This window comes from Loxodonta africana, chromosome 21 (assembly GCF_030014295.1).
Source record: "Loxodonta africana isolate mLoxAfr1 chromosome 21, mLoxAfr1.hap2, whole genome shotgun sequence".
Lineage (NCBI taxonomy): Eukaryota > Metazoa > Chordata > Mammalia > Proboscidea > Elephantidae > Loxodonta > Loxodonta africana.
Genome location: NC_087362.1, coordinates 23,599,826 through 23,611,697, shown reverse-complemented (window position 1 = coordinate 23,611,697; position 11,872 = coordinate 23,599,826). Strand labels below are relative to the sequence as shown.

The 11,872-nt window shown below is 42.5% G+C and overlaps 1 protein-coding gene across 1 annotated transcript; it reads right to left on the bottom strand.

The window, feature by feature from the left end:
* Nucleotides 1-216: 216 nt before the first annotated feature.
* Nucleotides 217-10,966, bottom strand: LOC100673746 (tripartite motif-containing protein 75-like). Its single transcript, XM_003423496.3, has 2 exons — nt 9,815-10,966; nt 217-839 (listed from the first exon to the last, which is right to left on the bottom strand). Exons 1-2 carry the CDS (start codon nt 10,750-10,752, stop codon nt 362-364), a joined length of 1,416 nt encoding a protein of 471 aa, XP_003423544.2. The 5' UTR covers nt 10,753-10,966; the 3' UTR covers nt 217-361.
* Between the last annotated feature and the right edge of the window lie 906 nt (nt 10,967-11,872).

The following is an 11,872-nucleotide window of genomic DNA, read 5'->3' as shown; positions in this document are numbered from 1 at the left end:
CAAAATCTCTATTAGCCCCCACAACATCCCTGTTGCTATTGAAACCACATGAGAAAAAATAACTTTCTTCATGTGTTAAAGTCATTAAACCAACCAAATCAAACTACTACCATCAAGTTAATTCCGACTCATAGCTACCCTATAGGACAGAGTTAACTGCCCCCTAGATTTGCCAAGGAGTGCCGGGTGGATTCGAACTGCCGACCTTTCGGTAAGCAGCTGTAGCTCTTAACCACTATGTCACCATAGGAGTATTTAAAAAGGAAAAAATCCTCAGTACTATATTCACTGATAGTTAGGATATTCTACCATAAATTGCAGGAATAAAATTAAGCAATGTGACAGCCTCCCAGATAGTTTATCATTCATAATCTCTGACAGCACAGATTGTGAGAGGTTGAGAATCACACCCAATACAGAAATAAGGCTTGAGGATTTCAGAAAATCTATCAGTGAAAGAATGGATATGAGATCTGTCATTCAAACTGTAAAATGAAATCTCACCCAGTTCATAGTCCAGATAAATGCCAATCCCTCTGGGTTTTTCTGTTACCACCAGAGTGACCGGAAAAGTGCCTTGTGCAACACAGTTACCATTGCACAGCTGAATTGCCCAGCATCTCTCCTGCCCTCCCGGGGGCCTCTTTGCCTTCCTGGAAAGGGAGTCTTTACAAAGCCCCACAGACCATTCAGGCTTCTCACCCACTTCCACCTCCCAGTAATGTCTACCAGAACTGAACTCTTCAGAACCCAGGACAACTGGGTCAAACTTGAATCTCTTTGGATTAGGAGGAAGTCTTTGTGTTTTCTTCACAAATGTGACAGACTTTTTTTTTTTTCTCTTTCTCTGTATGACAGCTTTATTGACATATAACTCACATGCCATGAAATTCATACTTTTAAAGTATACAATTCAGTGCTTTCTGATATATTCACAGAGTTGTGCAACCATCACTCTGTTATATTTTAGTACATTTTCATCCCCCAGAAAGAAACCCCACACCCATTAATAGTCAGCCTTTATTACTCCCGCTATCCCCCAGTTCCTGGCAACCACTAATCTACTTACTGTCACTAAAGATTTGACAATTCTAGATATTTCATATAAATGTAATCATATGACTTATTGCCTTTTGGATTCTGTCACTTAATGTTGTCAAGATTCATCCATTTTATAGCGTGTATCAATCAGTCAATCAGTACTTCGTTCCTTTTCAATTCTGAATAATATTCCACTGTATGGATATATCACAATTTCTCTACCCATTCAGCAGTTGAAGGACATTTGGGCTGATTCTGCTTTTTGGCTATTATAAATAATGCTGCTATGAACACTCACGAACAAGTTTTTATGTGGACATACATTGTCAATTCCCTTGGGTAGATACCTGGACGTAGAGTCACTGGTGTCTTAGTCATCTAGCGCTGCCATAGCAGAAATAGCACAAGTGGATGGCTTTAACAAAGAGAAATATATTTTCTCATAGTCTCGTAGGTTACAAGTCCAAATTTAGGGAGTCAGCTCCAGGCAAAGGCTTTCTCTCTCTGTTGGCCCTGGAGGAAGGCTTTCCCTGGTCAAGGAGCTTCTCAGGCGCAAGGAACCCGGTGTCCAAAGGAAGGGCTCTGCTCCCAGTCCTGCTTTCTTGGTGGTATGAGGTCCCCAATTCTCTGCTTGCTTCCCTTTCCTTTTTTTCTCGAGAGATAAAAAGTGGTGTAGGCTACACCCCAGGGAAATTCCCTTTACCTTGGATAAGGGAGGTGAACTGAGTGAGCCTGGTGTTACAATCCCACCCTAATCCTCTCAACATAAAATTACGATCACAAAATGGAGGATAACCATACAATACTGGGAATCATGGCCTAACCAAGTTGAGGCACACTTTTTTTTTTTTTTAATTTGTATTAAGCTTCAAGTGAACATTTACCATTCCAATCAGTCTGTCACATGTAGGTTTACATACATCTTACTCCCTTCTCCCACTTGCTCTCCCCCTATTGAGTCAGCCCTTACAGTCTCTCGTTTCGTGCCAATTTTGCCATCTTCCCTCTCTCTCTATCTTCCCATCCCCCCTCCAGTCAAGAGTTGCCAACACACTCTCCTGTGTCCACCTGATTTAATTAGCTCACTCTTCATCAGTATCTCTCTCCCCCCCACTGACCAGTCCTTTTCATGCCTGATGATTTGTCTTCGGGGATGGTTCCTGTCCTGTGCCATCAGAAGTTCTGGGGAGCATTGTCTCTGGGATTCCTCTAGTCGCAATCATACCATTAGGTGTGGTCTTTTAATGAGAATTTGGGGTCTGCATCCCATTGGTCTCCTGCTCCCTCAGGAGTTGTCTGTTGTGTTCCCTGACAGGGCAGACATTGATTGTGGCCGGGCACCAACTAGTTCTTCTGGTCTCAGGATAATGTAGGTCTCTGGTTCATGTGGCCCTTTCTGTCTCTTGGGTTCTTAGTTGTCGTGTGACCTTGGTGTTCTTCCTTTGCCTTTGCTCCCGGTGGGTTGAGACCAATTAATGTATTTTAGATGGCTGCTTGTTGGCATTTAGGACCCCAGGTGCCACAATTCAAAGTGGGATGCAGAGTGTTTTCATAATAGAATTGTTTTGCCCATTGATTTAGAAGTCCTCTCAAACCAAGTTCCCCAGACTCCAGCCCCTGCTTCGCTATCCTTTGAAGCTTTCATTTTATCTCGGAAACCTCTTTACTTTTAATCCTGTCCAATTAGGCTGACCTTCCATGTTTTGAGTGTTGTCTTTCCCTTCACCCAAAGCAGTTCCCATCTACAGATTGATCAATAAAAAGCCCTCTCCCTCCCTCCCTCCCTCCCTCCCCCCTTTGTAACCACAAAAGTATGTGTTCTTTTCCGTTTTTTCTATTTCTCAAGATCTTATAATAGTGGTCTTATACAATATTTGTCCTTTTGCAACTGACTCATTTCGCTCAGCATAATGCCTTCCAGATTCCTCCATGTTATGAAGTGTTTCAGAGATTCGTCACTGTTCTTTATCGATGCGTAGTATTCCATTGTGTGAATATACCACAATTTATTTACCCATTCGTCCGTTGATGGACATCTTGTTTGCTTCCAGCTTTTTGCTATTGTAAACAGAGCTGCAATAAACATGGGTGTGCATATATCTGTTTGTGTGAAGGGTCTTGTATTTTTAGGGTATATTCCGAGGAGTGGGATTTCTGGGTTGTATGGTAGTTCTATTTCTAACTGTTTAAGATAACGCCAGATGGATTTCCAAAGTGGTTGTACCATTTTACAACCCCACCAGCAGTGTATGAGAGTTCCAGTCTCTCCGCAGCCTCTCCAACATTTATTATTTTGTGTTTTTTGAATTAATGCCAGTCTAGTTGGTGTCAGATGGAATCTCATCGTAGTTTTAATTTGCATTTCTCTAATGACTAATGATCGAGAGCATTTTCTCATGTATCTGTTGGCTGCCTGAATATCTTCCTTAGTGAAATGTGTGTTCATATCCTTTGCCCACTTCTTGATTGGGTTGTTTGTCTTTTTGTGGTTGAGTTTTGACAGAATCATGTAGATTTTAGAGATCAGGCGCTGGTCTGAGATGTCATAGCTGAATATTCTTTCCCAGTCTGTAGGTGGTCTTTTTACTCTTTTGGTGAAGTCTTTAGATGAGCATAGGTGTTTGATTTTTAGGAGCTCCCAGTTATCGGGTTTCTCTTCATCATTTTTGGCAATGTTTTGTATTCTGTTTATGCCCTGTATTAGGGCTCCTAGGGTAGATCCTATTTTTTCTTCCATGATTTTTATCGTTTTAGTCTTTATGTTTAGGTCTTTGATCCACTTGGAGTTAGTTTTTGTGCATGGTGTGAGGTATGGGTCCTGTTTCATTCTTTTGCAAATGGATATCCAGGTATGCCAGCACCATTTGTTAAAAAGACTATTATTTCCCCAATTGACTGACACTGGTCCTTTGTCAAATATCAGCTGCTCATAAATGGATGGATTTATATCTGGATTCTCAATTCTGTTCCATTGGTCTATGTGCCTGTTGTTGTACCAGTACCAGGCTGTTTTGACTACTGTAGCTATATAATAGGTTCTGAAATCAGGTAGGGTGAGGCCTCCCACTTTCTTCTTCTTTTTCAGTAATGTTTTGCTTATCCGGGGGTTCTTTCCTTTCCATATGAAATTAGTGATTTGTTTCTCTATTCCCTTAAAGTATGACATTGGTATTTGGATTGGAAGTGCGTTGTATGTATAAATGGCTTTTGGTAGAATAGACATTTTTACTATGTTAAGTCTTCCTATCCATGAGCAGGGTATGTTTTTCCATTTAAGGGTGTCCTTTTGAATTTCTTGTAGCAGAGTTTTATAGTTTTCTTTGTATAGGTCTTTTACATCCTTGGTAAGATTTATTCCTAAGTATTTTATCTTCTTGGGGGCTACTGTGAATGGTATTGATTTGGTTATTTCCTCTTCGGTGTTCTTTTTGTTGATGTAGAGGAATCCAAGTGATTTTTGTATGTTTATTTTATATCCTGAGACTCTTCCAAACTCTTCTATTAGTTTCAGTAGTTTTCTGGAGGATTTCTTAGGGTTTTCCATGTATACGATCATGTCATCTGCAAATAGTGATAGCTTTACTTCCTCCTTACCAATCTGGATACCCTTTATTTCTTTGTCTAGCCTAATTGCTCTGGCTAGGACTTCAAGTACGATGTTGAATAAGAGTGGTGATAAAGGGCATCCTTGTCTGGTTCCCGTTCTCAAGGGAAATGCTTTCAGGTTCTCTCCATTTAGAGTGATATTGGCCGTCGGCTTTGCATATATGCCCTTTATTATGTTGAGGAATTTTCCTTCAATTCCTATTTTGGTGAGAGTTTTTATCATAAATGGGTGTTGGACTTTGTCAAATGCCTTTTCTGCATCAATTGATAAGATCATGTGGTTTTTGTCTTTTGTTTTATTTATGTGATGGATTACATTAATGGTTTTTCTGATATTAAACCAGCCTTGCATACCTGGTATAAATCCCACTTGATCAGGGTGAATTATTTTTTTGATGTGTTGTTGGATTCTATTGGCTAGAATTTTATTAAGGATTTTTGCATCTATGTTCATGAGGGATATAGGTCTAAAATTTTCTTTTTTTGTAATGTCTTTATCTGGTTTTGGTATCAGGGAGATGGTAGCTTCATAGAATGAGTTGGGGAGTATTCTGTCTTTTTCTATACTTTGAAATACCTTCAATAGTAATGGTGTTAAGTCTTCCCTGAAGGTTTGGTAGAACTCTGCAGTGAAGCCATCTGGGCCAGGACTTTTTTTTGTTGGGAGTTTTTTGATTACCGTTTCAATCTCTTTTTTTGTTATGGGTCTATTTAGTTGTTCTACTTCTGAATGTGTTAGTTTAGGTAAGTAGTATTGTTCCAAGAATTTATCCATTTCTTCTAGGTTTTCAAATTTGTTAGAGTACAATTTTATGTAGTAATCTGATATGATTCTTTTGATTTCATTTGGTTCTGTTGTGATGTGGTCCTTCTCGTTTCTTATTCGGGTTATTTGTTTCCTTTCCTGTTTTTCTTTAGTCAGTCTAGCCAATGGTTTATCAATTTTGTTAATTTTTTCAAAGAACCAGCTTTTGGCTTTGTTAATTCTTTCAATTGTTTTTCTGTTCTCTAATTCATTTAGTTCAGCTCTAATTTTTATTATTTGTTTTCTTCGGGTGCCTGATGGATTCTTTTGTTGCTCACTTTCTATTTGCTCAAGTTGTCGGGACAGTTCTCTGATTTTGGCTCTTTCTTCTTTTTGTATGTGTGCATTTATCGATATAAATTGGCCTCTGAGCACTGCTTTTGCTGTGTCCCAGAGGTTTTGATAGGAAGTATTTTCATTCTCGTTGCTTTCTAAGAATTTCCTTATTCCCTCCTTGATGTCTTCTATAACCCAGTCTTTTTTCAGGAGGGTATTGTTCATTTTCCAAGTATTTGATTTCTTTTCCCTAGTTTTTCTGTTATTGATTTCTAGCTTCATTGCCTTGTGGTCTGAGAAGATGCTTTGTAATATTTCAATGTTTTGGATTCTGGAAAGATTTGTTTTATGCCCTAATATGTGGTCTATTCTAGAGAATGTTCCATGTGCGCTAGAAAAAAAGTATATTTTGCAGCAGTTGGGTGGAGAGTTCTGTATAAGTCAATGAGGTCAAGTTGGTTGATTGTTGTAAGTAGGTCTTCCGTGTCTCTATTGAGCTTCTTACTGGATGTCCTGTCCTTCTCCGAAAGTGGTGTGTTGAAGTCTCCTACTATATATGTGGAGGTGTCTATCTCACTTTTCAATTCTGTTAAAATTTGATTTATGTACCTTGCAGCCCTGTCATTAGGTGCGTAAATATTTAATATGGTTATGTCTTCCTGATCAATTGTCCCTTTTATCATTATATAGTGACCTTCTTTATCCTTTGTGGCGGATTTAAGTCTAAAGTCTATTTTGTCAGAAATTAATGTTGCTACTCCTCTTCTTTTTTGCTTATTGTTTGCTTGATATATTTTTTTCCATCCTTTGAGTTTTAGTTTGTTTGTGTCTCTAAGTCTAAGGTGTCTCTCTTGTAGGCAGCATATAGATGGATCGTGTTTTTTTATCCAGTCCGTGACTCTCTGTCTCTTTATTGGTGCATTTAGTCCATTTACATTCAGCGTAGTTATAGATAAGTAAGTTTTTAGTGCTGTCATTTTGATGCCTTTTCATGTGTGTTGTTGGCCATTTCATTTTTCCACATGCTTTTTTGTGCTGAGACGTTTTTCTTAGTAGCTTGTGAGATCCTCATTTTCATAATGTTTAACTTTGTGTTTATTGAGTCGTTACGTTTTTCTTGGCTTTTTTCTTGAGTTATGGGATTGATATTCCTTTTTGTGGTTACCTTTTTATTTACCCCTATTTTTCTAAGTAAAAACCTAACTTGTATCCTTCTATTTCGCCTTGTATCACTCTCCATCTGGCAGTTCAATGCCTCCTATATTTAGTCCCTCTTTTTTGATTATTTTGATCGTTTATCTATTGATTTCCATGATTTCCTGTTGTGTGTATTATTTTGTTTATTTATTTATTTTTTAGAATTAGTCTTAATTTGTTTGTTTTTGTGCTTTCCCTGTTTGAGTTGCGTTGATATCAGGACGTTCTGTTTTGTGACCTTGTATTGTGCTGGTACCTGATATTATTGGTCATCCGGCCAAACAATCTCCTTTAGCATTTCTTGCAGTCTTGGTTTAGTTTTTGCAAATTCTCTAAACTTGTGTTTATCTGTAAATATCTTAATTTCTCCTTCATATTTCAGAGAGAGTTTTGCTGGATATATGATCCTTGGTTGGCAGTTTTTCTCGTTTAGTGCTCTGTATATGTCGTCCCATTCCCTTCTTGCCTGCATGGTTTCTGCTGAGTAGTCTGAACTTATTCTTATTGATTCTCCCTTGAAGGAAACCTTTCTTTTCTCCCTGGCTGCTTTTAAAATTTTCTGTTTGTCTTTGGTTTTGGCAAGTTTGATGATGATATGTCTTGGTGTTTTTCTTTTTGGATCAATCTTAAATGGGGTTCGATGAGCATCTTGGATAGATATCCTTTCTTCTTTCATGTCAGGGAAGTTTTGTGTCAGGAGTTCTTCAACTATTTTCTCTGTGTTTTCTGTCCCCCCTCCCTGTTCTGGGACTCCAATTACTCGCAAGTTATCCTTCTTGATAGAGTCCCACATGATTCTTAGGGTTTCTTCATTTTTTTTTAATTCTTTTATCTGATTTTTTTTCAGCTATGTTGGTGTTGTTTCCCTGGTCCTCCAGAAGTCCCAGTCTACATTCTAATTGCTCGAGTCTGCTCCTCTGACTTTCTATTGCGTTGTCAAATTCTGTAATTTTATTGTTAATCTTTTGGATTTCTACATGCTGTCTCTCTATGGATTCTTGCAACTTGTTAATTTTTCCACTATGTTCTTGAATAATCTTTTTGATTTCTTCAACAGTTTTATCAGTGTGTTCCTTGGCTTTTTCTGCATTTATCCTAATTTCATTTGTGATATCTTTAAGCATTCTGTAAATTAGTTTTTTATATTCTGTATCTGATAATTCCAGGATTGTATCTTCATTTGGGAAAGATTTTGATTCTTTTGTTTGGGGGGTTGGAGAAGCTGTCATGGTCTGTTTCTTTATGTGGTTTGATATGGACTGCTGTCTCCGAGCCATCACTGGGAAACTAGATTTTCCAAGTAGTCAGCTAAAAAAAAATGCAGTCAGATCCCTATCTGAATTCTCTCTCTGGCTCCGGGTATTCGGATGTTAATGGGGTCGCCTGGGGAGGGTGGGGGAGGGATCTGAGAGCTAGGAGTGTAGCACCACAGAATATAGAGCTGAACAACACGTTCACGCCCCGCCCCCGTTCGCCAAAATCCGGGCTGGACGGGTCCCTGGCTAGGACACTGCTTTCCTTGTTCGGAAACCAGTCAATTCCTCCTGGGGACTTCCTCCGGTGCGCGGCACCGCTCGTGGGCACTGGGTGGGCGTTTCCCGCACGAACGGGTGGGCCCGCCCCCAGGGTCTATTCAGGCGATTATAATTAGGTCCCGCGGTCACGCCCCGCCTGTGCGCGCGCCCAAATCCCAGCGGGATGACTTCCGGGTTAAGACGCTGCTTTCCCTGTTCGGGAACCAGTCACTTCCTCCCCGGGACTTCTCCTTCCAGAGCGCCACACCTCTCGCGCGAACTGGTTTGGGGTCACCTGCACGGCCAGGTGGGCCCGCCCCCTGGGTCAATTCAGGGCAATAAAAATGGACTCCATGCTCACGCCCGGTTCGTGCGCGCGCCCAAGCCCCGGCAGGACGGCACCGCGTCTGGGACGCTACTTTCTGCGCTTCGGGACCAATCAGTTCCTCCGCACGGCCAGGTGGGCCCGCCCCCTGGGTCAATTCAGGGCAATAAAAATGGACTCCGCGCTCACGCCCCACTTGTGCGCGCCCAAGCCCCGGCAAGACGACGCCCTGTCTGGGAAGCTACTTTCTGCGCTTCGGGACCAATCAGTTCCTCCCGGGGACTTCTCCTTCTGGTGTGCCACACCTCTCGCGCAAACTGGGAGGGCGTCACTCGCACGACCAGGTGGTCCCGCCCCCTGGGTCAATTCAGGGTAATAAAAATGGACCCCGCGCTCATGCCCCGCCCGCGCGCGCCCAGATCCCAGCGGAATGGCTGCCCGTCTGGGATGCTGCTTTCCCTGTTTTGAGACCAGACACTTCCGGGGATTTCTCCCTCTGGTGTGCCGTGCCACACGCGCGGACTGGGTGTGCGTCCTCCCGCACGTACGTGTGGGCCCCGCCCTGGGGTCACTTTAGGGAAATATAGTTGACCCCCCACCCGCTCGCACCCCGTCGGCTTCTCGCCTAACTCCCTGCGGGACGGCACCCCAGCTGGGACGCTGTTCTCCCCCCTCCCAGATCAGTCACTGCCTCCCGGGTGCTTCTCCCTCCGGCTGCGCCCCTATGCCGCCCGCGCCAACCTGCTAGGCTTCCTCCCGGGATGGGTTCGGGGGGGAAGGGGTGGGCCCCCTTTCTGTGCCGTCTGCCCCCCTGGGCTCTGCCCCTGATCGAGCTCCGAAGGTCACCTGCCTGGTGCGCTGGCTCCTAGTTCTGAAAACAGTCGCTGTCTGCCCGTATTTGTTCGTTTTCCGTCTCTAAGTCTGTGCTTGTTGTTCAGAGTTCGTAGATTGTTATGTATGTGATCGATTCCCTTGTTTTTCCGAGTCTTTGTTGCAAGAGGGATCCGCGGTAGCGTCCACCTAGTCCGCCATCTTGGCCCCCGCCCAGACTTTTTATCTTCAGAGACAATCAGATTTGAATGTGCTGTTTCAGGATCCAAGGTTACATCTTCCTTAAATTTCTGTATGATTTTCTGCAGAGCCGAATACTGTGGAGGAAGGCTGCATTCTTCCTTCGTTAGCTGGAAGGAATAGAGCACTGGGGGGTTGAGGCCTTCACATCGATCCTGGACGCTCTGAATATCTGTCAGCAGTTTCACTTCTGACATCACACTCTTCTCTGCCACCTCCTTTAGTAGACTGTTGAGTGTGGAAATGGACTCTGAAAATGCTGTTATATTCGCATTTAGTTTCTGTTGAACGTGCTTCTCTTCATAAGCTAACCTGGAGAGAGCTGCCTCATGCTCACGGTCTAAAAACTTGTTCAGGTGCTCAAATTCAGAGAATAATTTTTTCCTCTGCTTTTCCACCTTCTTTCTCAGCTCTGATGGTTCTCTCTCTTGGGAAGTTACTAGTTTTTGAAAGTCGGCCACTTGCTTCTTCAGGAGCTCCATGTAACTCGTGAGCCTTTTCCTATGATGAGAGGCAGCCTCCTCTATGGACCTCACGAGGTGATCCTGGTGGTCTGGGAGCTGAGTGCACAGGGGACACAACACCTCCAGATCTTCCTCACAGAAATGGGTCAGTACCTGATTGTGCTTCTCACACAAGCGTGTCTCTTCCTTCCTCTTGCTCCTGGTAATGTGGAGTAGCTTGGCAATTTCAACTATATTTCCCAGCTGGGTGTTGCTCCTGAAGTGCCACTGTAGGCATGGGTGGCGGCACACAGGGCAAGGGAACCTGTCCTGTTGACCCTCCCAGGACTGCTCGATGCAGGAGCGACAGACATTGTGCCCACATTTGATGGTAACGGGGTCTCTAAAGTTCTCCAGACAGATGGGGCAGTTAGCTTCTGCCTGAATTCCTGCTAGGGCTGCTGTGACCTCCATTAGGCTCTGAATGAAGGTTTGGACTGAGATGGTTTTTCCTCAGGTTGTGTCAAAGCTATGAAATTCTATGAGGTTGCTGGTCCTCTGCTGCAGAAGTTGGTGTCAGTAGGGGTTCTCTTCACAACCAGCTGCGGATCACCGATTAGTTGGGCAAGTTGGCTTCCAGCCTTTGGCAGCTCAGAGAATATGAAGCCAAGCTAATCACTTCTCTTGAGCAGAGTCCAGTCATGACCTCATCGTGCCTATTTGTTCCTAAGGATAAGAAAATATTCCTTTATTTAAAAAAAAAAATTGCCTTTGTGGCTGTGCTCAATGCCACTGATTCTTGTCTCTACCCTTACAATCCACTTATTCCCAAATCAGGTACAGAGGCTTTCTGAGGGGTCTACCCCTTGGGGCTTGATCTCCAGTCTGGCTTAGATATCAGCCTTTGTGTATCTACTACCTGGTGAACCTAGGGAAATTTATTTAACATCCCTGAGTCCAAGGAAATCATGTAAATGAGGATAAAAATCCCAACTTCAATCATTTCAATGTTGTGAAAGACATAAGAAAGGCATGGGACTGCTTTTGGCTTAAACGACAGATATTTCAGACAGCAATGAATTCATAATAGACCAAAGTTTACTTCCCTTTCATCTAAGCACCTCAGTTGCTGGATATATTAAACTGTAAATATCAAATCCTGGGTTAAATTACATTCACTTAAAGAACCCAGCCAACTTGGAAAACTCACATGGTATACAGAAAGATATGTGAGATCTGGATTTCAAAATGAAATAAAGCTGGGAAACACAAATCCAGACACCTCCAACAGCACCCACCCTTGCCTCTACCTGCCCTCCACTCACAGGGATGTAATCACAACACTCTCCTATTTAAAAGGGTTCCAGGATTCCTGTCCTCATGAGGACCACAACATTTTTTCTACAGCTCCACTTCTCCATTCATGAGAAACCTGGATAATGAATAAGGCAGACCAAAGAAGAATTGATGCCTTTGCATTGTAGTGTTGGTGAAGAATATTGAATATACCTTGGACTGAGAAAGAAAAAAAGAAATCTGTCTTGGAAGAGGTACAACCAGAATGCTCCTTAGGAGCAAGGATGCCGAAAGTTTG

Coding starts and splice junctions, on each gene's coding strand:
- LOC100673746 (XM_003423496.3), bottom strand. CDS start 10,752: ATGGAGGTCACAGCAGCCCTAGCAGGAATTCAGGCAGAAGCTAACTGC. Junction 840..9,814: donor ATTGTCTCTGAAGATAAAAA/GTCTGGGCGGGG, acceptor ACAGAGAAAGAG/AAAAAAAAAAAAGTCTGTCA.